Source organism: Nycticebus coucang, chromosome 13 (assembly GCF_027406575.1).
Source record: "Nycticebus coucang isolate mNycCou1 chromosome 13, mNycCou1.pri, whole genome shotgun sequence".
Lineage (NCBI taxonomy): Eukaryota > Metazoa > Chordata > Mammalia > Primates > Lorisidae > Nycticebus > Nycticebus coucang.
Window position 1 is genome coordinate 99,566,608 of NC_069792.1, and position 27,096 is coordinate 99,593,703.

A 27,096-nucleotide genomic window follows, 5' to 3' on the forward strand; every position below is an offset into this window, starting at 1 on the left:
TGTACGTGCTAATTACACTCAATTTAGGGATTTGCCTTTCCAATGAATGGAATAATGACAGCAACATTTCTCCTTGGCTATTCCTTTTTTCTTTTTTTTAAGTTAAAAAAAAAATCCACAAAGCCAGAAAGCATATGCATAGATGGAGTATCTGGATCTAAGAGCTGAGTCATCAAAATAAAAAAAAAATTGAGTTTTAGAAATAAAAGATATCTACTAAATACAAAATGACGTATCACCACTATTTTGAGGGGAAAGGGATACATTACTGCTAGAAAACTTAGGAATTTTCACAACAGAGGTTTCAAATGACCTAAGGCAGTTTCTAAATAACACTAACCACGCGTTAAAAACCGAAGCACAAGAACACCAATTTACCTCCAGGTTGGGTTGCCACATTGATATCTCCTGAGGTCTGTGATTCCACGAATCTGTTTGGTCCAAAAGAGCTGGTTGACCTGGGTAGATGCTGCCAGCCATGGCTGTGATTCCATGTGAACCAGAGTAGCCAGAGACCTGTAAATGAGGTAGGAGGCAAGAAAATGTTCTGCCATAGCTTCACTTCTACACGGTTCTGTTTTACACATGGAAGAACAGAATTCAAATTACAGAGGATGTTGTGGTTGGTAGAATAATGGGCGCCCCCAAATGCCCACATTCTAATCCTTGAACACGTGATTATGTTCCTTTACAAGGTAAAAGAGACTTTGCAAATGTGACACTAAATTAAGGACCCTGAGATGGAGAGATTATCCTCGATTATCTGAGTTCACTGTAATCACAGGTTCCTCAAAAGTGCAAGAGTGAGGGCAGCGCCTGTGGCTCAGTCAGTAAGGCGCTGGCCCCATATACTGAGGGTGGCGGGTTCAAACCCAGCCCCGGCCAAACTGCAACAAAAAAATAGCTGGGCGTTGTGGCGGGCGCCTATAGTCCCAGCTGCTCGGGAGGCTGAGGCAAGAGAATCGCTTAAGCCCAGGAGTTGGAGGTTGCTGTGAGCTGTGTGAGGCCACGGCACTCTACCAAGGGCCATAAAGTGAGACTCTGTCTCTACAAAAAAAAAAAAGAAAAAAAAAGTGCAAGAGTGAGACAGAAGAGCACAGAGAGGGAGATGCGACCACTGAAGAATGGCCAGAGACACTTAATACATGGGCTCTGAGCCTGGAGTAGGGACCATCAGAGACCTGACACACGGCTCTGAGAGTGGAAAAGGGACCATCGGAGACACCCAACACATGGGCTCTGAGCCTGGAGTAGGGACCATCAGAGACACCCAATACACGGGGGCTCTGAGCCTGGAGTAGGGACCATCAGAGACACCCAACACACGGGCTCTGAGTGTGGAGTAGGGACCATCAGAGACCTGACACATGGCTCTGAGAGTGGAGTAGGGACCATCAGAGACACCCAACACACAGGCTCTGAGCATGGAGTAGGGACCATCAGAGACCTAACACACGGACTCTGAGAGTGGAGTAGGGACCATCAGAGACACCCAATACACTGGCTCTGAGCATGGAGTAGGGACCATCAGAGACACCCAACACACGGCTCTGAGAGTGGAGTAGGGACCATCAGAGACACCCAATACATGGGCTCTGAGCATGGAGTAGGGACCATCAGAGACCTAACACACAGGCTTTGAGCGTGGAGTAGGGACCATCAGAGACCTAACACACGGGCTCTGAGTACGGAGTAGGGACCATCACAAATACCCAATACACGGGCTCTGAGCGTGGAGTAGGGACCATTAGAAACCTAACACACGGGCTCTGAGTGTGGAGTAGGGACCATCAGAGACACCCAATACACGGGCTCTGAGCGTGGAGTAGGGACCATCAGAGACCTAACACACGGGCTCTGAGTGTGGAGTAGGGACCATCAGAGACACCCAATACACGGGCTCTGAGCGTGGAGTAGGGACCATCAGAGACCTAACACACGGTCTCTGAGTGTGGAGTAGGGACCATTAGAAACCTAACACAAGGGCTCTGGGTGTGGAGTAGGGACCATCAGAGACCTAACACACGGGCTCTGAGTGTGGAGTAGGGACCATCAGAAACACCCAATACACGGGCTCTGAGCGTGGAGTAGGGACCATTAGAAACCTAACACACGGGCTCTGAGCGTGGAGTAGGGACCATCAGAGACCTAACACACGGGCTCTGAGTGTGGAGTAGGGACCATCAGAGACCTAACACATGGGCTCTGAGTGTGGAGTAGGGACCATTAGAAACCTAACACAAGGGCTCTGGGTGTGGAGTAGGGACCATCAGAGACCTAACACACGGGCTCTGAGCGTGGAGTAGAGACCATCAGAGACCTAACACACGGGCTCTGAGTGTGGAGTAGGGACCATTAGAAACCTAACACATGGGCTCTGAGTGTGGAGTAGGGACCATCAGAGACCTAACACACGGGCTCTGAGTGTGGAGTAGGGACCATCAGAGACCTAACACACGGGCTCTGAGCGTGGAGTAGGGACCATCAGAGACCTAACACACGGGGTCTGAGTGTGGAGTAGGGACCATCAGAAACACCCAATACACGGGCTCTGAGCGTGGAGTAGGGACCATTAGAAACCTAACACACGGGCTCTGAGTGTGGAGTAGGGACCATCAGAGACACCCAATACACGGGCTCTGAGTGTGGAGTAGGGACCATCAGAAACACCCAATACACGGGCTCTGAGCGTGGAGTAGGGACCATTAACCAAGGGGTGTAGGTGGCCTGGAAGCTGGTAAGGCAAGGAAATGAATTCTTAACTAAAGCCTTAAGAAAGGCAATTTGTTATGGATGCATTAGACAACTAATTCAAATATATACTAGAAAATAAGAACACATTTACTTTTGAATTCTCACTTACCGTGATGCCGAGAGCAGATTATCCCTGCATGCAAAAGTAATAGGCTGCCACAGAAGTGGCTGAGCATGCTCTGCTCCAGAACTCCCCCTTCTTGCCCAATCCACCACCCCAGAAGAATAAAACAAAACCCCACAGAGAACCCAAAATGTCTGTCTTCTAATGAGCAAAGGGCCAATGGTAGGAGAAGTCATACTTCCAAGTTCCGACAATGATGACTAAGGCAAAGAGTACACATTTGGTTGGATATGAAGAAGATTTTCAAGAGCAGAGGGAAAATAAGAAGTTACTTTACATGGTTCCTTCTCTTAACCAAGAGAAATAAAGAACAGAATCAGTATTTGTTCCATAGCTCATCAGGTTAGTATTGTAAGGCTGAGGTTGTTCGTTAATTTTTAAATGAGACAAAGCATGGCCGAATTCATTATTTCCAAATATCAACACACTCTTCAACAAGGGTTTTGTCCATTTATTAGGTTTCTAGACATTAATTTATGCCAAAGTTCCATACGGACAACATTTAAAGTAAGATATACAGCTAGTTCTTACTCCTTATTTAAATGGAAATATCTTAGTAATAAAAAAACTACTAAGGCTTAGCGCCCACAGCTCAGTGGTTATGGTGCCAGCCACATACACTGGGGCTGGCGGGTTTGAACCTAGCCTAAGCCTGCTAAACAACAACAAGTATGATTAAAAATAAATAAATAAATAACCAGGCGTTGTGGCAGGTGCCTGCAGTCCCAGCTACTTGAGAGGCTGAGGTAAGAGAATCACTTGAGCCTAAGAGTTTGAGGTTGCTGTGAGCTGTGACGCCACGGCACTCTACCGAGGGTGAGGGTGACATAGTGAGACTCTGTCTCAAACAAACAAACAAACAAACAAACAGACAACAACAAAAAAACCCTACTAAATACAAAATGCTGTATCACTACTATTTTGTGGGGAAAGGGATGCATTACTGCTACAAAACTTTTAGGAATTTATAAAACAAAGGTTTCAAATGATCTAAGCCAGTTTCTACGTAACACCAACTGTGTGAAAGGATCGGTGGGCGCTTTAGTCTATAAAAGGAGCGTGAAATGATGCCAGGAAATGTTCTATAGCTGCTCTCATTTACAAGACAGGAAAATCTGGGCTTGGGAGGTTAATTATACAGATGTTTAATGAAAAAAAAATGGGTGTTTTACTTTATTCCCTATTAACTCATTTCTACACACTGTTCTAGGCACTGGGAGAGAAATCCCCACAGTGGTGGCAGACAGCCACCAACATCTGCAGGACTCCATGTCGGCCCGCAGGCACACAGAGCACTGGTTCTGTGAACAGGCTCTCATTCAGTAGGTGCTGCCACGTTTCCCTAAACAACGCCAGTAACCAACCCTGCCCAGCGTCCTTCTGCTGTTTGCTGGAGCTTAGGTGTCTCAGCCATTAGAGGTGTGGGTCTTCTCTCCTTAGGCTGTGACATACCTTTGGCTGCTCTGATCACTGCCTTGGGTCAGGGTTCTGGCTCCTTGAAGTATAGAGTTGGTAATTTAGATGACCAAGATGGAAGGGCCCTGTGAGTGCCTCCCACGAGCAAAGAAGTCCCTTATTCATCTCTACATTCCCATCTCCTGACACAGTGCTGGGCACAGAGGGGGGACATTCATTGACATCCTGCTGAACAAACAGATGACCTGACACCTCAAACAATTCACTTCCTTTCCTCCAGGCAAGTGAGTCTCTAAAACAGTCTCTCAAAAAATGGGTCTGAGTCATTTGCCCCAGAATGACTGGGACTGCTTGCTAACAATGTGATATTCTGGGGCTCCACTTCAGAATTAGTGTATTAGAATCTGAAGGCAGTAGAGAAAGAGCCTGAAATTTACCCAGTTTCACTATCACAGCCATATGGTCTCTCTAACCCCTGCCTGTAACAAGACACAGGCCCTGCATTCTTCTTTGTTACCCTAGTACCAACAGTTAAGAATTTTTGCCCACATTGACCCAAAAGGGCCATAATTTAAACCCTGCTCTCAAAAACTTTGTGAAGGAGGAAGGAAAGTTCTGGCCCTTTCATAATAAGATTCTGACTCTCACAGACATTATAATGAGTAAAAAAGCTGACACCAAAAAATCACACCCTACATGATTCCATTTATATAAAATTCTAGGGCAAGGCGTAGTGGCTTACACCTGTAACCCTAGCACTCTGGAAGGCCAAGGTAGGCGAATTACTTGAGCTCAGGAGTTCAAGAGAAGCCTGAGCAAGAGTGGGACACTATCTCTACTAAAAAAAAAAAAAAAAAAAAAGAAAAACCAGACAGGCATTGTGGCAGGTGCCTGTAGTCTCAGCTACTTGCCAGGCTGAGGCAGGTCCTAAGCCAAACAGTTTGAGGTTCCTGTGAGCTGTAACGCCACAACACTCTACCGAAGACAACACAGTGAGACTCTTGCATTAAAACAAAAATTCTAGGGCGGTGCCTGTAGCTCAGTGGGTAAGGCACCAGCCACATACACCAGGGCTGGTGGGTGGGAACCCAGCCCTGGCCTGCTAAACAACAATGACAGCTGCAACAACAACAAAATAGCCGGGTGTTGTGGTGGGCACCTGTAGTCCCAACTACTTGGGAGGCTGAGGCAAGAGAATCGCTTAAGCCCAAAAGTCTGAGGTGGCTGTGAGCTATGACCCCATAGCGCTCTACCCAGGGTGACAGTTCAAGACTCTGTCTCAAAAAAAAAAAAATCTAGAATAGGCATAAAAAAATCTCTGGCACTAGGAACTGTTTAAGAGTGGTTACTGCTGGGGCAGTTGGCAACTGGTGGGAAAGGGCACAAGGAACTTCCGGGGGTCATAGAAACATTCTCCATCCTGATACGGGGATGGAATACACTGGTGTGTGCTTTAGTCAAAACGAAGACCTGCATGTTTCACTGTAAGTAAACTATACCTCAATAAAAACTAATACCATTGTCTCAAAAATAAAGGCAAACAAAATTATATGCTTGCTTTGGGTCCTTTTCTTTCAAGGATAATCTTTCCTAGTTTGTACAGATATTTGTCTGTCAATCTCACACTGTTTCTACACTTGTCCATAGTGGCATCTCATGGTTTCTGTTAAGCAGAATTTTATTTTAATTTATTTTACTTTAACTCAAATTTTACTCTTGCCTTTCAGAAAAATTGCCCAGTTCAGTACCACCTGTGCATAGTGTGTGTCTACTGGATTCACCCTACCCTTTATTATTAAAGAGCAGGAAGATGAGAAAGGGTTAAGAGCTGCTAGAGGCCCCCTGAACCACCTACTTTAAGACTAAGTAGCGAATGCCTCCTGCACCGGGTGTCAAGACAACACTCACTCAGGCAACAAACAGGGCAGCCACTTTCTTGCTTTTCTGCTAGCCAAATCATACTCATAAGTACACAAATAATAATAATAATAAAGAAATATACACAATGTATTCTCTACCCCAAAAGAGCTGAAGAATCAAGTAATACATTTTGTTTCTGTGACAACTGGTATACCTGGTAATGATTGGTCTGTACCATGTGCTGTGGGCTGGGATAAAATCCTTCGCTGGACCTCGGGCTAGGATAACCAGGTCTGCTGGGCTGTGAACAAATCAACAGAGCATTATATGAATTATGAAAAACACAGAAAAGATACTTCTCTAATAGAGCTTAGTTAAAAAGAATGATATGACATTTCAACGAGGGAAAGGATAGTTTATTCAATAAATGATGCTTTGACAACCAGATATCCACATGTGAAAAAATGAAGTTTGAACTCTTCCTCAAAGTGTAACAAAAATTAACACAAAATGGATCATAGACTTAAAGCTAAAAACCTTAAGATGCTTACAAGGAAACATCAGAGTAAATCTTTGTGACCCTAGGTTAGGCAATATTATCTTAGCTCTGACACTAAAAAGTAGCTAAACTGGACTTCATCAAAATTAGAAACTTTCATGTTGTAAATTATACCATCAAGAAAGTGAAAAGATGGGCGGCAACTGTGGCTCAAGGAGTAGGGCACCGGCCCCATATACTGGAGGTGGCAGGTTCAAAGCTGGCCCTGTGCTTGCTCTGGCAGCACATATACTAAAATTGGAATGATACAGAGAAGATTAGCATGGCCCCTGCCCAAGGATGACACGCAAATTCGTGAAGCGTTCTGTATTTTTCATGGCTTCCCATCTTCACAGTTCTGTTACAACCCACCCTTATTACCTCACCTTCCTCACTGTAATTAGTCTGCTGACGTATGTAGTCACATTCTCTTTGCCTGCCATTAAAACTTAGGGCTATTGTAAAAATATGTTGCCTTTGTTGCTAGCTAATTGAAAGTCAATACTTTAAATTTTTGGATGGTGGACAACTTCAAAAGGTAAAATTGTGACTTCTTAGAAGAGGAGAGAACTATATAAGTGTTGATGAATGTTTTTAATGTTTGTATATATTCAACTTCCTCTGTATAGCAAACTACTTTGAATTAGGTGGACATAGGATAGGCCAGGAAATGCTTTTAAAAGGAATTTGAAAGTTTTGAGGGATAGATGGATGTTACCTTCTGGAAACGTTTTAAGTTTATATGTAAGAATTTGAGAGAGTTAACAGATCTTACAGAAATTAGAGTTGCATTGACAGGTCTTATAATGCATGCTAGGCTTTAGAGAGGTTCCTAGAAAAGTATGTGTCACAAGCACCCTGTATATCTTCACCTTTCAAAAAAGAAGTATATCAATGTTGAAATAAAAGTATTGAGTATGAAAAAAAAAAAAGAAAGTAAAAAGACAACCTAAAGAATAGAATATTTGCAAATCACTTGTCTCATAAGATATTCATATCTATAATATACAAATAATTCTTATAAATCAACAATAAAATGACAAACAGTCTAATTAAAAAGTGGACAAAGGGCTTGAGTAGACCCAAAGAAGATAAACAAATGGCCAGAAAGTACATGAGACGATACTCAACACCATCCAGCACCAGGGAGAGGCAAAACCACAGTAACCCACAGTTTCACAACCAGTAGGATGGTTATAATAAAAAAAAGAAAAGAAAGTGTTGAGAAGGATATGGAGCAACAGGAACCCTTGTGCATTGCTGGTGGGAATGTAAAATGGTGTGGCCAGTGTGGAACACAGTAGGGCTGTTCTTTAGAAAATTATACATGGAATTACCATATCACCCAGAAAATTCCACTTTCAGGAATGAAAAATATAAGTCTGCACAAAAAGATGTACATGAGCTACATGAAGGTTGAGGTGGGAGAGTCGCTTGAACCCAGGAGTTCAGGGCTAGTGGGGGCAACACAGTAAGACCCCTTCTAAATGCGCAAGCCCAAAACCATGTATAAGAATGTTCTTAATAGCATTACTTATAATAGCTAAAAAGTAGGAACCATCTGTGTCCATCAACTGGTGAATAGATAAACAAAATTCAATCAACTCATAAATGAAATATTTGGTAATTAAAAGTTATGAAATACTGACACGTGCTACCAAATGGACGAACTCTGAAAATACTGTGAGTGAAAAAAACAGCCACAAAGAACCATATTTCTATATGATCCATTTACGAAATGTCCAGAATAGGGAAAAATCAAGAGAAAATAGATGAGTAGTTATCAGGGATTGGGAGAAAGAGAGAACGCAAGAAGACTGCTAATGGGTACAGGGTTTCATTTTGGGGTGATAAAAATGTTCTAAAATTAATTGTGATGGTTAGACAACTCTGAACAATCTAAAGATGGTAAATAGCACAATTTAAATGGGTAAATAGTATGATATGTGAGTTGTATCTTAATAAAGCTACAAAACTACTATAAATAACAAAAAGGGATGTTAAACGCCTCAGGTCTGAGAAACCCGAGTGCCCTCTTGTCTGGTGAGCTGGGATCTGGAGGGCGCACACCCGCTTTCCTGGCTGTGTAGTCATGGTCTGGTGATCACACTCACTGCCTTTTATTTCCTCATCCATAATAAGGTAGACAAGCTCTAAAGTCACTTACCGCTCTAAAATTCCCATTTTATTGTGGGATAAGTTAATTCAAATTTCATAGCGAAAGAATAGTTTAGTCTGAACAGAAGGCTAAAAGAAAGGTTAATAAATGGCTCCTAAAACTTGAGGGATTTAATAAGGTGAAAACCAATTTTTTTTTTTTTTTTTTGTAGAGACAGAGTCTCACTTTATGGCCCTTGGTAGAGTGCCATGGCATCACACAGCTCACAGCAACCTTGGGCTTAAGCGATTCTCTTGCCTCAGCCTCCCAAATAGCTGGGACTATAGACGCCCGCCACAACACCTAGCTATTTTTTTGTTGCAGTTTGGCCGGGGCCGGGTTTGAACCCGCCACCCTCCGTATATGGGGTCGGCACCTTACCGACTGAGCCACAGGTGCCGCCCACCAATTTTTTTTTTTCCAGCCAAACTCAGGCCAGAATAAAAGGAAATGGATTTTAAGTCCCAGCAGGCAAAGAGGAGTGAAGCAAATTCCTCCTCCCTCACAGCGCTGGACAAACACACGCTCAACTACAGTTAGGTCCAGAGTACGTTAAGTAGAGACTCTTAATCAGTCTCATCTGAGTAAGCTCTCTGAAAACACAAATACATACATACACACACATATATGGGCCTGAAGGGTAGTCCTTTTGGAACACCCTCTGCCTCGAACGTCTCCTTCAATCTGCACATTTCCCATTCCTTCAGTCTCCTGATTTCACAAGCGTAATACAGACTCTAGTCCTCCACTCTCCCCTGTCTCTTCACACCCCAACTACTCCTATACTGGCTCTAGCCCTGGACTGGGAAACCCTTCCTTATCCCCGTCACATTTCAACAGTGCCCCATTGCAATCTACTCTAAGTATGAGCATGAATCCTTCAAAGATCCACCCAATAGGAAAAGAGGTGTTCTATGTTTTTCTCTACTGTGCACTGGGGCAGCAGTTTCCATAGCATGTTCCATGAAACCCAAAGGACTACGCTTTAGACTCATGTACATACACACACACACACACGTATATATGTGTATTTGTTTTTTTCAGACAATGTCTCACTCTGTTGTCCAGGCTAGAGTGCCGTGATGTTAGCCTAACTTATAGGAGCCTCCAACTCCTAGCTCAAGCAATCCTCCTGCCTCAGCCTCCCCAGTAGCTGGGACTATAAGCACCTATCACCATGCCCAGATAATTTTTAGGGAAGATGGGGGTCTCACTCTTGCTCAGGCTGGTTTCAAACTCCTGAGCTCAAGGGATCCACTAGCCTCAGCCTCACAGAGTGCTAGGATTATAGGTGTGAGCCACTGCACCTGGCCAGACCTATATTTTTAAAGGTTTACTGTTAAAAAGTGGTTGTGCTGATTTAATAGAGGCCAAGAAAGAGTGTGACTACCTTTGAACACTGACATTTAAGTGCCACTGTTGTTTTAAAGGTGTCCACATGTAACCCTTAGTAATGGTTGTATGGGAGCGGTTTTCTGGAGCAAGTGCTCTTGGAGCCCAAGAATGAAAGGATACTGAGCCCCAAATTAGGGCAATGAACAGAGCTGATAGCTGTGTCGTTTTGTCTTCTGTCTTACATTTGGAAGGGTAAGTGAGTAACACAGGCAAAAATAAAAACAGCTGTCATTTATTCATCCTGTGTACAAAAGACTAGGCACTTCATATACAATCTGGTAATTTTGACGACAGTGCCGTGAAGGAATATTACTGCTCCCATTTTAGAGGCTCAGAGAAATCAGGCAATTTAAGTCCAGTTGGTAAGGGCAGAACTGCCTGACTTCCAAATCTACTTTACATGATGCTATTCTAAGACTACTGTACTTCTGACTCACCAAACATTAAATAAAAAGGAACATACAAAAGAAAAAGATCTGACAATGCCAAAAGCACTATAAAACACCTCGCAGTTACTCAAATACCAAAAAGGTAGCAAATGATAACACAAGGTTTCATTTCAGGTAACAGGTAAAAGAAGAAAATGTCTTATGGTAAGACAAAATGATTGCACAAAGGATGCCACAAAATCGAATTTTGCTAACCACCAGACACGGTGAATGCAAACGTATTGTTCTCTGTAAAGGTGAGCAAAGTATGGTGGTCCAGAGGGCAGTCTCTGAGCCAGACTGCCAGTGTGTGTGGTTAGGGTACATCACCTCTTTATGCCTCCCACTGTTAACCACAAAAAGGTGACAATAACAACAGTTACCTCCTACAGCTGTCATGGAGATTAAGCCAGTAAATGTTAAGGTCTTTGAGAATGGCTTTCATGTAAGTACTCAGGAGTGTCACCTGCTAGTAACCAGGATGAGTTAGCAGGGTCAATACACCTCTTCCAAGACAGAAACTTAAGATTTTAATAAAGCAAATGTGGGACAGCGGGAAATCTTACTAAAATCTTCAGATTAAGGAAGGAGAAAAAGGAAAGAACTGATATCCTAACCTAGAGGCCCTCAACTGAGTGTCAACTGCTTCTCCAGGGACATTTAAGGTACAGTGAGCGCTCCTTATCCAAGGGTTGCATATCTTCCAATTCAACCAACTATGGACTGAAAACATATAGGAAAAAAAAAACACAATACAAATAGAAAGGTATGCTATAACAACTATTTATGTGGCATGTACACTGTATTTGGTATTATAAGTACCATAAAGATAACTTGAAGTATATGGGAGGCTGTACATAGGTTATATATGAAAATATGCCATTTTATATAAGGGATCTGAATGGCCAGGTGCAGTGGGTAGCTCGCATCTGCAATCTCAGCATTTTGGGAGGCTGAAGTGGGAGAATCATTTGAGGCGAGGACTTTAAGACCAGTCTGGGCGGCTCAGTGCTTGTGGCTCAAGTGGCTAAGGCGCTGGCCACATACACCTGAGCTGGCAGGTTCGAATCCAGCCCGGGCCAGCCAAACAACAATGACAACTACAACCAAAGAATAATGGGCGTTGTGGCAGGCGCCTGTAGTCCTAGCTACTTGGGAGGCGGAGGCAGGGGAATCGCTTGAGCCCAGGAGTTTGAGGTTGCTGTGAGCTGTGACGCCACAGCACACCCAGGGCAACAGCTTGAGGCTCTGTCTCAAACAAAAAAAAAAAAGACCAGTCTGGGCAATATAAATAAGCCCTTTCTCTATAAAAAAAATAAGAAAAATTAGCTGGATGTGGTGGTGGGTGCCTGTAGTCCTAGTTGCTTGGAAGGCTGAGGCAAGAGGATAGCTTTAATCCAGGACTCTGAGGCTTTAGTGAGTGAGCTACACTGGCACCACTGCCCTTCAGCTTAGGTGATAAGAGACCTTGTCTCCAAGGGAAAGAAAAGTGAGAAACAGCCTAGAGTGGAAGAAGATATTTGTACATACATACCTAACAACAAGCATTTGGGGATTTTGATATCACTCCCTCATGGATGCTGAGGGACAGCTGTATTTGTGAGAGTGCTTCTGATGCTCCCAACAACTGGCATTAGGGTAGAGGCCAGGCAGGTGAGAATGTTGGCAGTAAGAGGACAAGCCTGAATAAAAGGACTTGTCTCACATCACACAGGACTTTCTGATGCCTCTCTCAACTTTATAGGCAAAACAATAGCAACAGCTTTTCTGTCACCTGACCTAGAACAAACTGCTTTACAGATTAACACAAATGATATTCTGCCTAGTTTATCAGATGCAGGACTTTGCAGAATACCAACGCCTTTGTATACTAATGGGCAATTTTATTTCCTTTAAACTTTACCAAGATCTTCTCACCATTCTAGAAAACGACATCATCAAGACTAATGAAATACTTATCAGTTGAGGCCATGGGCTCTGTATTTGTGGCTGTGGTATTCATGGTGAATATGCAAACAGGTCTCCTGGTGTGCTCAGACATTAGTGTTTAAACATATTGTGCACAGTGTCGTCAAAACGACTTTGCTATTACTTCTCCTGTATAGTTAGGTCTCCTAACGTAAGTATCCTTACACTGATATTTTGAAATTAGTAAGTCATTTATTACCATGTATTTTATTTCAGGATTAGTAAACGGGCCATTAAAATTTTTTTGTTATATAAATGGAGGGCTAGTTTTAATTAGGGCTGAAGAAAACTGGCTTTATTTCCTTTTGTTCTGAGGCAGCCATTCTCAACATTTCATTTTTAGGAGCTCTTTACACTTTTAAAAATTACTAGGGACTTGAAGAGCTTTTGTTTATTTGGAATATATCTACCAATATTTGTGAAAACTTAAATCACACACTTAAAAGTATGTATTAATTCACTTAGAAATATTCACCTATCCTGTTTAAAAAATAACTATTTTTTTCGAAACAAAACCAAAAGAAGGACACCTTTTACATTTACGTAAATCTCTTAATGTCAGCACAAGGCAAAGGATTCTCCGATCTGCTTCTGCACTTTGCTGTGATATACTGTTTTACTGTAGTAGCTAAAGAAAACGTAGCCTCACATAATCGTGCAACTGGAAAAGGTTTTAATTTTAATAGTTTTTTTAGCACAACTGAAGATAATGTTTTTTGATACTACTCTAAAACTCAACAGGAGTTAGTTGCTTAAAGGTGACTTGCAATGTAGAATTGGAGACCGTATCATGTATCTGTTATAAAACAAGGGTTAAAAAAAATCTAGTCTCTATGTTATACTTTGAAGGGACCTTTAACCCATGTGTGATCTTATAACATCCTATATCAGCCACTTAGAAAATATTGGTTTACTGAGATCTGTAGATCTTCCCCAAATCATCACATTTTGGTACATAATATATATATTTTAAAAAGTCTTATTAATTATCATCCTGAACTCAATCAAAACAGTCTAAGAATTGGAAGGCTGTCAAGGTCATGGTGATGTTTTTCAAAATTCTAATTTTTGCTTGCAAACAAAAAAAATTTTGATAGAGACAGGGTCTCACTATGTTGCTCAGGCTGGTCTCAAACTCTTGGACTCAAGCAATCTCCTGTCTTGGCCTCCCAAAGTGTTAGGATTACAGGCATGAGCCACTGGGCCCAGCCAACCTACACTACTTTAGATAATTTTCTAGCTATTAATCTGGTGATTTTCAAACTTTTTCTTGAGTGGTCCAACAGTAAATATTTCAAGTTTTATAAGCCATACTGTCTTTGTTGCAACTATTCAACTCTGCCTGTGTAGGTAAAACTGGCCATGGATAGTACACAAATAAATGAGTGTTGATGTTTTCCAAAAAAAGTTTACTTCACAGAAATAGGCAGTATGCTATATCTTATTGGTTTAGTTGATTAATAAAAATTGGTGTAGGGTAGAACAAACTGATTAAAGATCCTCAACATATGCATTTTGAAAACAGCTAAAAAGATGAAATGTAGGATTCTTTATTTAAAATTTTAAGCAGAAATGGTCTTTTTATGCTAAAACCAAAAAAAGCCTAACCATCTGTCTCATGAACCTAATTTAACAAGCCAAATTAAAGTGATTAAAAATCTAACTGATTGGAATATAGAAAAATGTTTACTTCCATGAGCATTAGAGAAGGGCTGCATTATTGGTGCTCATCATCAAATCCTTATGCTATGCTAACACTTCTGTGTACTAAATAAAGTGCTATAAAATGAATCACCCCGCAATATCCCTAAGAGGCAAAGAATATAAATACCTTCATTTTACAAATGGTGAGAGTGAAGTTTGGAATAGGTAGGTAACTTTCTCAGTTACTATGAACAGCAGAGTTCCATGTGAATGGGTCAACTTGACTATAAAGGCCTGAGAAATTAATAATGAGATTCTCTTGCCTCCCCACGCTGAAATATTCTCTATTTATTAATGAATTTAAAAAACAGGCTAACTTATAAATAGAATATGGATGGCCTTAAACGCTGGGATGAGGGGGTCACATTTCTTTCTGTGGGTAACTAAGGATTCTTTGTTGTTATTAAACTAGGAAATGACAGAAAAATGTTCTGGTTTGCTTTCTAGCTCAAAGCAACATCCATCAGACAGACCATGTGGGTGGTTTTCCTCCTCTCGGCTTTGGTTTCTGTCTGTACAGAGGGGACTGACCTGAGGCACGTTTTACCTCTGAACTTCTGCTGCAGAATTGTTGATTATGTGTATTCACTTTCAACGTGTGATAGCCATATGTTACTGTTACATGGTTCAAAGTGATGACCAAGAAAATAAGTTTTCAGCTATTATCACAAAAAATTGGTATAAGATTTAAGCAATATTTTGTGTTAGCAGATTTCTGAACATCTTGCTAAAAGAAAATGAAATAATTTTCAAAGTTTCTTAATATATTTTTTAGCTAATCACATATCAAAAAGAGGTAATTATTAGTTTTTTAGAGATGAGGTCTTGCTCCATTGTCCAGGCTTAAGCACAGTGGTGTGATCACAGTTTGCTGCAGCCTCCAACTCCTAAGCTTAAGTGATACTCCTGCTTCAGTGAGTATGTAGGACTATACGTGGTACGTCACCACCCTAATATTTTTTGGTAGAGAAGTGTCTCACTATGTTACCCAGGGTGGTCCCAAACTCCCGACCTCCCAAAGTGCTGGGATTACAGGTACCACTACACCCAGCCAAACAGTGTGTAACTGTTATTCACAAAAAAGCCCATTATCTACATACTTTCCAGAAAAAGGTCTGAAATAGATTTTTCACACAAGTAAACCAGCATGTGAAAATTGTATCCTGTCAAAAGCCAAAGGTGTATGTGTATAAAGACTTCTTAAACTAAGCAAAGTGTTTTAAGGACCAATGTTGTCTAAAACCCCCAGCCTCGCCCAGCCCAGCCCAGCCCAGCCCAGCAATCAACAGGGCACCAGCATAGGAGCTGAATCTGCATGGGCAGGCAAGGCCTGAGGACACTGCCAGCAGATCTCACTAGGGCAGCAAAAGAGATGCAATGTGCTTGCTTTTCTATACGGATAACTCAGGCACAGGCCAGAACAACAACAAAAATGTATGGAAAGTTCTCAAAAAAATGAAAGGAACATGATCAGGTCATTTTTAAATAAAGCAAAATCTAGAGAATCTAGAGAGCGGCCTAGTTTGATGTTTGAATCCAGATTTTATCATTAGGGAGATCTCTGACAGCCAACAAAAAAAAACAACCTCCCTCAAGGCAGAGAGCCCATTTAGTTGAAGGGAAAGTGAGGAAGAAAAGGAAGAGCAGTTTAAAAGACAACATCTGATCCAATCACTCAAGGCTTAAAATAGCCTCTACTTGACATGCAAATTCGGAACGTGAGTGTACAGGAGGCTAAAGCACAGAGGAGGAGTAAAGAAGAAACCATTCCCTGGAGTTGTAACTGTTACTCTAGAATAGTCTGATACTGGAGTTTCTCCTTGCAGAAAATAGCTGCCTACATCATCAATCTCAAGTTAGCAGGATAACCCATCGGTGGGGTGGGGGCATGGCTACCTTAGGCGGAGCTTCATCAGACCCTCCAGAGTCCCAGGACACTGTGGCCTGTCTTCGGGACTCCATCCTCATCCGCTCTTCTTGCTGAGCCTTCTCCTCCTCCAGGATGGTGCTAGAGAGACAATACACGGTTTTAAAGGGAGCTGACAACCAGATGAGCCACCAGACCCCACCCTGCCTCATCGCAGTACATGATAACAAGGAAGAAAGAAGCCCATACACAGGGGAAAGAAGGATCAGGTTTCTAACTTCACAAAATGACTTCAGAATGCCCTGATCTGAACAGGCAAGTCCACTTAAAGCAGAGCCACAGGTGAGAAAAAGACAGCTGGAAAGGAAGAGAAGAGTTGGAGAAAATGAGCCAAGGAGAAGTGTTTGTGTGCTAAAGTTTATTTTGAGCAGAACAGCATTACCCCAAGACACTCCAAGCAGCACTCTGTCAAGCATATGCATGTCTGATCACACCAGCACACAATGTGCCCAGTTGGTCTCTAGCCAATAATCTCTCTGGATGGCTCAATACATCTTCCTAACTTTTAGCTTAACCAGTGCTTTCTCTGATCAGGAAAAAAGCAACAGTCTTTACATGGGCTTCTGAAAATACAATTTGCTTTAAAGTGGAAATCCCTGCAATTAATAAGGCCACTACTTACCGCTGCTTGACCACTTGGAAGCTATCTGAAATCCCACATACCGCCACAGCCTCCGCAGTAACTGCTAGGCGGCTTGCTCCCCTCGGCTGCTTGCCATCTCATAAATCCCTCTGAGTGCAGCTGGAGCGACACTGGTAGCCTTTCCCTTCTGCACAGAGTCCCTGGGGCTTAGTACATGGCAGGGCCTTGAAACTTTCAAGCTAACCGTGCCAGCAGCTCTTTTCTATATGCCTACAACTTTACAGTTCTAATAATGAGGCTCATTCAAAGTTTCTGGCCTCCTGGTAGATCGAGTGCAGTAAATAACCACCCAGAATTACTCAGGAAAGAGTGACATCAGCCACACCAGACTCTTTCTAATCTGGGAATTTGCTCAACTGTTTAAAAAGACATTCCTGCCTGGCTGGAGGCTAGAGTGCTGTTTCTCACACAACCCAACTCACACAGTCACCTTCTGAATCAAGAAAAGAGACAAAATTCATTTCCTAACTGCCCTGAGTCAGCAAACCACAACTACAGATGCTAGGACTTTTATTCTCCCCCAAAGGAAAGGCAAGGTCCTCCTCAAAGATGTCCCACCCTCTCCTCAACATAGGATTTTAGTTTCCCCTCTGTTCTAGTTAGATGATCCTGGCGAGCAAATAAACACCACAAAGCTTTCAACACATTTAAGACTTCTGCAGCAGTCTCCAAGGACAGGCAGGATGCCTGCTGGGTGCCACCACTGTTGGGACTCTGGCCATGTGCCAGGCTTAGGTGAGCCAGGTGGGCTGTGGATGTGGAAATCCAGGACCATGTCTGGGGATATAGGGTACTGAGAGGGTCCTGCTGCTGCTAAGCAGACTTCAGCAGGTGGGTGATGCTCTGCCCTAACCCTCTAATCAGGAGAGTGCTCCCCTCAGGCTGGTGAGGGGTTAAGGAGATCTGAGCTGTGAAAGCACCTGCTATCATCCTTAGCTGTCATTAGCAGGTATCTCTGACAGGGCATTTGCTCAAGGACTGCTCATTTATCAAGTATTTGCTAACTTTCTGCTGTGAGTGGGACACAGGTGATAAGGTCTTTGAGTTGCTCTGCCTGTGAGAAAAGAAAATCTCAAGTCCTGAAACAGGATGTATGTGTTGTGACTGAGCAGGACACAAGAGCTCCGGCGGCTTCAGCGACAGATCCAGCCTGAGCGCACAGTGTTATGGGACCAAGAGCACAGTAATGTCTTCTGTCCATTTCTTACATGGAAATAAACAGCTTTATATTTCAGTTTTCTTTATGTATTTAAATTTAAGATTTATAAAGATTTTTCTTATACTTCAAATCAAACAGTACCTGGCACAGTTTACAGTAAAATAGTTGCTAAATGAAAAAATATAGTATATGTATAAATATACATATTATCATGACCTGTTAAGACACGTAACTTCGCTAAGAAAATTCAAGTTTTATCAGTGATGAACACACCGAATGGGAAAACAGCAAGGCTCAGTGTGCAAAGTGTGGGGTTTGAGTCACACTGAATTCACACTGAAGTTCTGCCTCATGTCATATGACCGTGGTTAACTCTGTCACCTCCTAGTTTCACCCACAAAATGATGTGCCTCCAGAACTACCAATTTTGAAGGGTTATTGTGAAAACCAAAAGGAAAATTAGACCATCTATATGAAAAGCTCTGAAATCCAAGAAGCTTTGAAATGGAAAGAACTGTCACAAATTCCCCATGAAATAATATCCCATGTACCTAATGGCTACCGTCCTCATAAGGGGCTTCAAGTATTTCAAACAAGTTAAAATCCCATTAGAGTTTGAGGCTGAAAAGAACATGTCGTTTTGCAAATCTATCCCATCACTCACTGTAGTATTAGTGACACAATTATGACTGTCCACCAATCAAACCAACAGATCAAGAATATGCCTGTGAAAACATCGTAATTGGTGTACAACGCCTTAGAACTTGGCAAATACAAAGAAGTTACAACTATGAGAAACAGGAGTTGATACCTGAGCTAATACAACTTCACCAAGTCCCAATCACTTACCAATGGGAATGCTGGAAGGTACACCTTAAATTTCTAGACCGAAACACCAATAAATCCATACCTCAAAAGCAGTGGTTCTTAACCTTCCTAACGCAGTGAAAATTATTTTTGTTGCTACAGTAGCACTGTAGCAACCACTGCAGAACCGCCGCTGGAAAGGCTGCTAATAGAGTGAAACACACGTCCATGGATTTTTAGAGCTGGTGCCCCCAGTGCACACGAGTGCAGTAAGTACAACTGTGTTTACAAAGTCAAGTGACTCATCTTCTTTGTCTCCCTTGCCCCTCCTCTGCCATCCTTCTTTCTCCATGCCAGGTACGCTCTCCAAAGCCACTGTGCTCTCCACTGTCTCTTGTGGTTTCTCTTGCCTGGAAAAGCTTTCTCTGCTTTATCTGGCCAGCTCCTACTTATGTCTCAAGTGTCAAACAGTAGTTCCCCCAGTGCACTTTTCCTGAAGCTCCTTCCGTTCTTCAGCCTGAGTTACATCATACTCCTATTTGCTCCCAAAGCAACTACAGCTTTGTTTTGCCTTTTTTTTTTTCTTTTGTTTGCTCTTTTGAGACAGAGTCTTGCTGCATTGCCTAGGCTGGAGTGCAGTGGGCCATGATAGCTAAATATAACCTCAAACTCCTGGGCTTAAGTGATCCTCCTGCCTTAGCCTCCTGAGTACTTAGAGAATAGGTGCATGCCACCATGCTGGGTAGCTTTTTTTTTTGTAAAGAGACAGGATCTCACTATGTTGCCTGGGCTGGTCTTGAACTCCTTGACACGAGCAATCCTTTGCCCTCCCAAAGTGCTAGGATTGTAGGCATTGACTTGCTTTTCACTCTTGTTTAAAGACATTACATATGATCTGTTTGCTTGAGTTTTGCTCCTCCTAGACCAAGAGTTGCTACTTGAAGCCCCAGTTTTGCATGTCCAGGATTGGCACAGACCTAGAATCATTATGTGCATGAGTAAGTGGCAGGTGAATGCAAGAGCGAGGCCCCATCAGTAGAGTAAATCTATCCCTTAGCAAAGAGAACAGCATTACCAAGCTTCCCATTCTCTCAACTGGCCAAACATGAGAAGACTGCTGGTGCTTTCCTCGAGATGGCCACTGGAAGGAAGAGCCTGGCACACTGGGGCAAGGAGGGCCTACGTGGCCTGAGAGGAGCATGTCCTTGGTTAGTAGTTTTCAGCACCCTGATCTCAATCACCTGACCCTTAAAATAAACAACAGAACTTGAATCATGAAATTCTGGGGCTTAAACAAGTCCATGAAAATTAAGAAAGAAAAAAAAAATCCTTTTTTTAACTCTTTCAAATAATTAAAATACAGGCAAGCTATGGGAAGGCCAGGAGGAACTTCATTTTAAATAGGTCTCATTTTGGGGGGCCGAAGCAGGTAGAATGGTTGAGCTCAGGAGTTCGACACCAGCCTGAGAAAGAGTGAGACCCGATCTCTACTTAAAAAAAAAAAAAAAAAATGACAACAACAACAAAAAAAAAACACACAATAACTAAGAAAATGCCAGGAAGGCTATGTTAACCAGTGTGATGAAAATGTGTCAAACGGTCTACAAAACCAGTGTATGGTGCCCCATGATTGCATTAATGTACACAGCTATGATTTAACAATTAAAAAAAAAAAAGAAAGAAAAAAAAATAGGCAGGTGTTGTGGCAGGCACCTGTAGTCCCAGCTACTTGGGAGACTGAGGCAAGAAAATAACTTAAACTCAAGAGTTTGGGGTTGTTGTGAGCTATGATACTACTGCACTCCAGCTTGGGTGACAAAGCAAGCCTCTGACTCACAAAAAAAAAAAAAAAGGGCCGCATCACCATTTTATTTTACGTAAGTTATTTTGTGAAACTGCACACTAATCGTAAGGTTACTGTTCTCAAATCTCCAAACAGCTGATATAAGGACAACTAATGACCTAATACATGGTGGGAGATGGGTGAAGGGGAGGGGGTAGAGGAGTCACGATGTGTGACACACCTTTCGGGGGCGGGACACAGTTTTAAGAGGGACTTCACCTAACAAATGCAATCAATGTAACCTGGTTCTTTGTATCCTCAATGAATCCAGCCCCCGCAAAAAAAAAAATCTCCAAACAGGTCATGGGAAGTCTCTTGCCATAAGGAGACTTTCTCATGCTCATATGCCCTGAGTTTTCCACCCATGTTCACTCCCCTCAATTCTATGACCCCACGAATTTCCTGTCTGAATTCTTAATTTCAGTTCTTAATCACTCACTCCCCTGCTGTGGGATTTAGGCTTTAAGGTTCATACTGCTGTCAGACATGGATCCCTTTTCTCTTGCCAGCTAAGTAGCATTTGCATATTAAAGATACTTTCCTATTTCTTTAATTAAATGTGCTGGTCCTTTCCTTTTTTTTTAAAACATGCCAGTCTCATTCCTCAAAGAACATAATGAAAACTGGGAAATGAATTCCTTCAATCTCAGTACTTCATTCTCATACCAAAAATAGCATGTAAAAATATTTCTGAGAAACCATAATTTGTTGCTCAGAGAAACTGAGAATATAAATAACTCACAAAAATATCTGTTTTTACAATGGGAAGACTAGTCCATAGATGGAGTAAGACAGGCTAAGGAGACAGCACTGAGCTTTCCTCTTTGCAGCTGCTGAAGAACCCAGAGCAACAAACCAGAGTCAAGGAGGTCAGGCCGAAGCATATTTTCCCAAACTACAAATATTTTTAGCGGCAATGCATTCCACTGGAAAGCCGTTAGCTGCCTAATGAGAGTTGGCAATGAATAAGCTCTCATGTTTTTCCCTAGAATGGTGGTTTCTAACTCTACACCTTGCAAATAGATGAAATAATTAAAGTAGAGACTTGTCATTTAACAAATATTAGCACAATTGAAAATTACACCTTTGTTTATCCATGGGTCCCAACTAGGAAGAGAATCCTGAAAAGGGGAAGGGAGTGTGTTATTTAATGTTTTACTTAAATTCTTTACTTTGATGACTCAATCAATTCATAGTAAAAGGACATAAAAATGTGTGAAAGCTGCTCTGATTTTCCTCTTTTGGCCTGTGACACTGTCTGTGAAGCCTGGTCTCACAACCCTTAAAGCCAGAATGGAGAGGTCTTACTACATGACCCTTCTGAGCAACAAAACGTGATTTAATTTTCTAAGGTTATTTTGATGGCTAGCAAGAAAGTGGTCCATTAGTTCCCTAGAAAAAAGACACAAGAATGAATCTCTAACAAAGACAAGTTTCAGCAGTAGAAGAGGCCAAATGATCGAGAATGGCTGGTGTTCCAGTCACTCAATGTGTCCCAGAAGGGCAGTGGATACAAGGCACGTCTCTGCTGAATTATGTTAACCACAGTAGATCTTGCGTACTTTAACCTGTTTCTTCACTCATAAATGAGAATCACAATCTGCCTTATCTATTGTTAAAATGGAAAAATAAAGTATCTGAAAAAAATTTAGTAAAACTTTTAAGTGTTTGTTAGTTCTGTATTATTACCTGCCTTATTATATCATTAAAAAGGAAAGGAGTTTTTATCTATTTCAGTTTTGTAGTTTTTTTTTTTTTTTTTGAGTCACAGTGTCACCCTGGGTAGAGCACTGTAGCGTCACAGCTCACAGCAACCTCAAACTCTTGGACTCAAGTGATCTGCCTCCCTCAGCCTCCCAAGTAGCTGGGACTATAGGCGCCTGCCACACACACAGGGTCTCACTCTTGCTCAGGCTGGTCTCCAACTCCTGAGCAATCCACCTGCCTCGACCTCCCAACGTGCTAGGATGACAGCCATAAGCCACTGTGCCTGCCTGCAAATATGTGTTAGTTTTGTATTATTACCTGCCTTGTTCTATGATTAGGCAAGAGAAGAGTTTTTATCTATTTCAGTTCTATAGTATTTTTCATAACAGTGACTTTACTACCAAACTAACTCTTCTCTTTGATAATATAAAACTTTTCTCCTTTTAAACATAATAAATACTTTTTGCCTTATTTAACATAGGGAGAATATATTTTCATTTTTAAAAAAGGATTGGATTTTGATCACTAAACAAAGGGATGACACTGTAAGATTTGCTTTGGACATAAAATCAGTCTGGGTTTGCAGTTATTTAGGTTAATCTGAAAATACCAGAGAACGAACAGCAAAAAATTTGAAGGGAAAATAGTCCAAGGAGCTGGCTTGTTTTGGCAAGTTTATAGGAATACCAGTTTTGAAATATGATCTCTTATAATTACCCAACATTGCCTCACTACAAAGGAATGGAATTGACCTTTTAACAACAACAAAAACCCCATGCTGTCTTGGGGGGGGGGGAGGGCAATCTGCTGGCTTGAGACAGAGGTAGGGATGGTTAAGGCCACAATTCACAATCTTGGCACTTAGGCCTTTGCTTCTTTTCTCCTATAAACAGGCACAGTGCCCCCAATACACAGAAACCACAGTTCTCTCCTCACTTATGAAGTACCTCAATCTGGAGGAAATAAAGCCTTTTGCTTGGTTGTTGTGCAATACTCATCTCAAAATTATTTTTTAAAAGTCATGAAATGGTGACCTCTTCCTATTTCTGGCATGTTTGAGTGGCTCTTATTTGACTAACCCTTTGACAGATGGGCGTTATAAACTCTGGTTACATGAAACAACTGTGTGGTAACACAGGAGAGCAACCAAAATCCCTCCAAAAGATTCTGGAGGGAGCTGTCTGAATGGCTCCAGGTGGGCCTCCACTTTTTAACGGCCATTAGCCAGAAGGCAGTCCCCAGTCACCAGCTTAAAGAATCAGAGAAGTGGAATTTGCAGAAAGCACTGCTGGTGAAAGTGAAGGGGGAAATACCAGGAAGAACAGAGCCAGAAAGGCAGTGCCACAAATCCTGACAATAAATTCTGCCCAAATCTCTGGCTGAGTCTGAACCATGAATACACAACGCAGACTCCAAGCAGCTCATCTAAGGCTAAAAGAACTGGACAGAGGTATGAGCAGCTACCCACAGCAGGGAGAGTTTGCAATCTGAGATCAGCCAAATTAATTACCCACTAGCTAAAACAACCAACCAACCAACTACTCTGGAGAGGAATGGAAATCTAGAGTTTCTGTAACTTATTAGTCACATGTCCGGAATATAATCCAAAACTTTCTGATGTACAAATAAACGTGAAAATGCGACCCATTTAAGAGGAAAAAGATGACTCCAAAGATGACTCAAATGTTGAAATTAGCATGCAACTATTTAAAAGAAGCCATTATATTCAACGATATTAAAGAAAATTTGTTCATAATGAATGAAATGATGGGGAATTTCAGCAGGGAAACAATATAAAAAGGTCAAATAGAAGTTTCATGATTGAAAAATACAGTATCTGGGCTGGGCATGGTGGCACATGCCTATAATCTTAGCACTCTGAGAAACCAATGCAGGAGGATCACTTGAGCTCAGGACTTTTGAGATCAGCCTGAACAAGAATGGGACCCCACTCTACTAAAAATAGAAAAACTAGCCCTGTAGTCCCAGCTACTTGGGAGCCTAAGATAGGAAGATTGCTTGAACCGAGGAGTCTGAGGTTGCTGTGAGCTAGGTTGAGACCACAGCACTCTAACCTCGGTGACAGAGTAAGAGTCTGTCTCAAAACAAACAAACAAACATAACCCGCAAACACCAAAATCCCCCAATATCTGAAACAAAATCTCCATGGGGTAGGATGATCAGTAGGATGGAAATTATAGAACAAAGAGGGAACCTGAAGATAAATCAATATAAAAATAAAATCTCACCTCAAGGACACAGAGAAAATAGAAAGGGGTGGGGTGGGGGAAGGAATAAGAACAAAGAGCCTCTGGCTCTGCGCCCAAAGCACAGTGGTTACGGCGCCAGCCACATACACAGATGCTAGTAGGTTCGAACCCAGCCCCGGCCTGCTAAACAACAATGACAACTGCAACAAAAATAGCCAGGCATTGTGGCGGGTGCCTGTAGTTCCAGCTACTTGGGAGGCTGAGGCAAGATAATCACTTAGGCCCAGGAGTTTGAGGCTGCTGTGAGCTGTGACACCACAGCACTCTACCCAGTGCGACATAGTGGGATTCTGTATCAAAAAAAAAAAAAAGAGAACAAAGAGCCTCTGGGACTAGACCTGTAGGACACCATCAAGAGACTTAATATACATGCAACTAAAGTCAGAATAAGCAGGAGAAATTAAAAAAGAAAAAAATACATCTGAAGAAATAATGGCTAAAGTTTTTCCAAATTTGGTAAAAGATGCTTTAGATTCAAGAGGCTCAGCAAACCCTAATTAAAAAAAGAAGTAAAAACACAAGTACATCCTACTTAAACTGCTCAAAACCAAAGAAAGAAAGAAAATAATGGAGTGTGAATGGCCAGTGACTGCTCACTAAACAGAGCAGGGCAGAAGACAGTGTAAGAACATCCTTAAAATGCTGGAAGAAAAATAAAGTAACAACTATGTCAACCCGGAATTCTACATTCAGCAAAAGTAAGTTCAGTCCAGTTTTAGATAAGATGAAACTAATGGAATTAACCACCAAATAGCCTGTACCAAAATAAATGCTAAGAAAGCTCCTGAAGCTGAAGGGAAACCAAATGGAAATAAGATTGTCAGGAAGAATGGAGCATTATACGAAGATAAATATAAAAGTCTTTAAAATGGCATTTAACGCTGGCTGTGGTGGCTTACACCTATTTTTCTAAACTTGTGGAAGACCAGGAGTTTAAACCAGCCTCGGTATCATCAATAAAAAAAAAAAAAATTAAGAAATCAGCTGGGTGTGGTGGCATTTAAGACAAAGATTACCACCTTATTTGTGCGCTTTAGGATATACATGGATGTATACATATGAAAACAATAGCACAACGGATGAAGGTAGTGGCAAATGGACATTCACGGTTGCAAAGTTTCTACATTTTACCTGAAATACAATTAATTAACTCTAAATAGACAATGAAAAGGTAAAAATGTGTACTGTGTACCCAGAGCAAGCACTAATAGTACAATGCAAAATGTATTGCTAAAATGCAACTTTGGGAAGGGAGTTACAAAAGATAAGCGCTAGTTTCAAAGCGTCAAGTCCTCTTAGCCAAGAACCAATACAATAACCACAGATAACTTTTGCTTCTCACGACTGTGTTGACTTTAGGTATATTCAGTTTGGCTACACATGTGAAGCCAATGTTTCTACATTTGTTTCCTCCATCTCTTCACCCAATTTCATTTCCTTGCTCCTCTGCAAGCTGAAGGAGAGGAGGAATCATCCAAAGCCACAGATATATCACCTTCCAGAGAGGAGAAAGACATTCCTACCTGCTCTATTCTTCTTTAATGTTTTTAGGGGCTCGGCACCTGTAGCTCAGCAGCTAGGGCGCCAGCCACATACACCAGAGCTCGAGGTTTCAAATCCAGCCCAGGCCCACCAAACAACAATGACAACTACAACCTAAAAATGGCTGGGTGTTGTGGTGGGCGCCTGTGAGCCCAGCTACTAGTGGGGGCTGAGGCAACAGAATCACTTAAGCCCAAGAGTTTGAGGTTGTTGTGAGCTGTGACACCACAGCACTCTACCCAGGGTGACAGTTTGAGACACTGTCTCAAAAAAAATAAAGTTTCTAGGGATATTAACCTTGGAGAAAAATTCAGTACAAGGGAATTAAGAAAAACTAGAGAAAAATTGAGGGGAGAAGGAAATGATAATACAAACAATTGATGGAAAGAAATTATGTTAGTGAAACGGTAGGTTTGAGGATTTTACTGTGGGTTCTGAGGATTAGGTTCTAATGACAAATAGTTAATATCTAGATGACAGCTAAAATGTAAACATCTCAGGTCTCTCTTTACAAATAAGACAAGTGAGGGGGAAGTGGACAGACCATGGAGAAGTACAAGAGGGACGCAGATGGCAGTGGCCCCTTCTGCCACTGGGCGGGGAGCAGGGGGAGACACTGTGGTAGAGGTAAGAACAATTACTGGCCTGGAAGGCAGAAGGTAGGAGCCTACAACCTTGGTTCTGTCCCTTGTTAGCTGTATAATCCAGGGCAAGTCATGATTTTTCTAAGCCTCAGGTTCCTTTAGTGAAAAAGACAGAAATACTCATCCTTCAGAGGAGGTGCGGAATTCAAAAAAGGTGACAAAGATCACGTGACAATGATCTACAATGGAGGAATGAAGGACTAATATTT

General features: G+C 41.9%; 1 protein-coding gene and 1 non-coding gene across 15 annotated transcripts in view; one reads left to right on the plus strand and one right to left on the minus strand.

Annotated features, from left to right (window-relative positions):
• The window catches only part of PTK2 (protein tyrosine kinase 2), a 331,183-nt gene that overhangs the window by 39,481 nt on the left and 264,606 nt on the right, over positions 1-27,096 (minus strand). For 13 of the 14 annotated variants that reach the window (XM_053559586.1, XM_053559583.1, XM_053559587.1 and 10 more), the window contains 3 exons: positions 16,242-16,353; positions 6,369-6,455; positions 379-516 (listed from right to left, as the gene is read on the minus strand). In XM_053559586.1, coding sequence (XP_053415561.1) covers positions 379-516; positions 6,369-6,455; positions 16,242-16,353 — 337 coding nt within the window. Of the gene's footprint in view, positions 1-378; positions 517-6,368; positions 6,456-16,241; positions 16,354-16,894; positions 17,170-27,096 lie in introns of those variants that run through there. The other variant, XM_053559591.1, reaches the window with a different exon arrangement.
• On the plus strand, positions 6,921-7,027 carry LOC128564070 (U6 spliceosomal RNA). Its single transcript, XR_008373959.1, has one exon. It is a non-coding gene; the product is annotated as a U6 spliceosomal RNA (small nuclear RNA).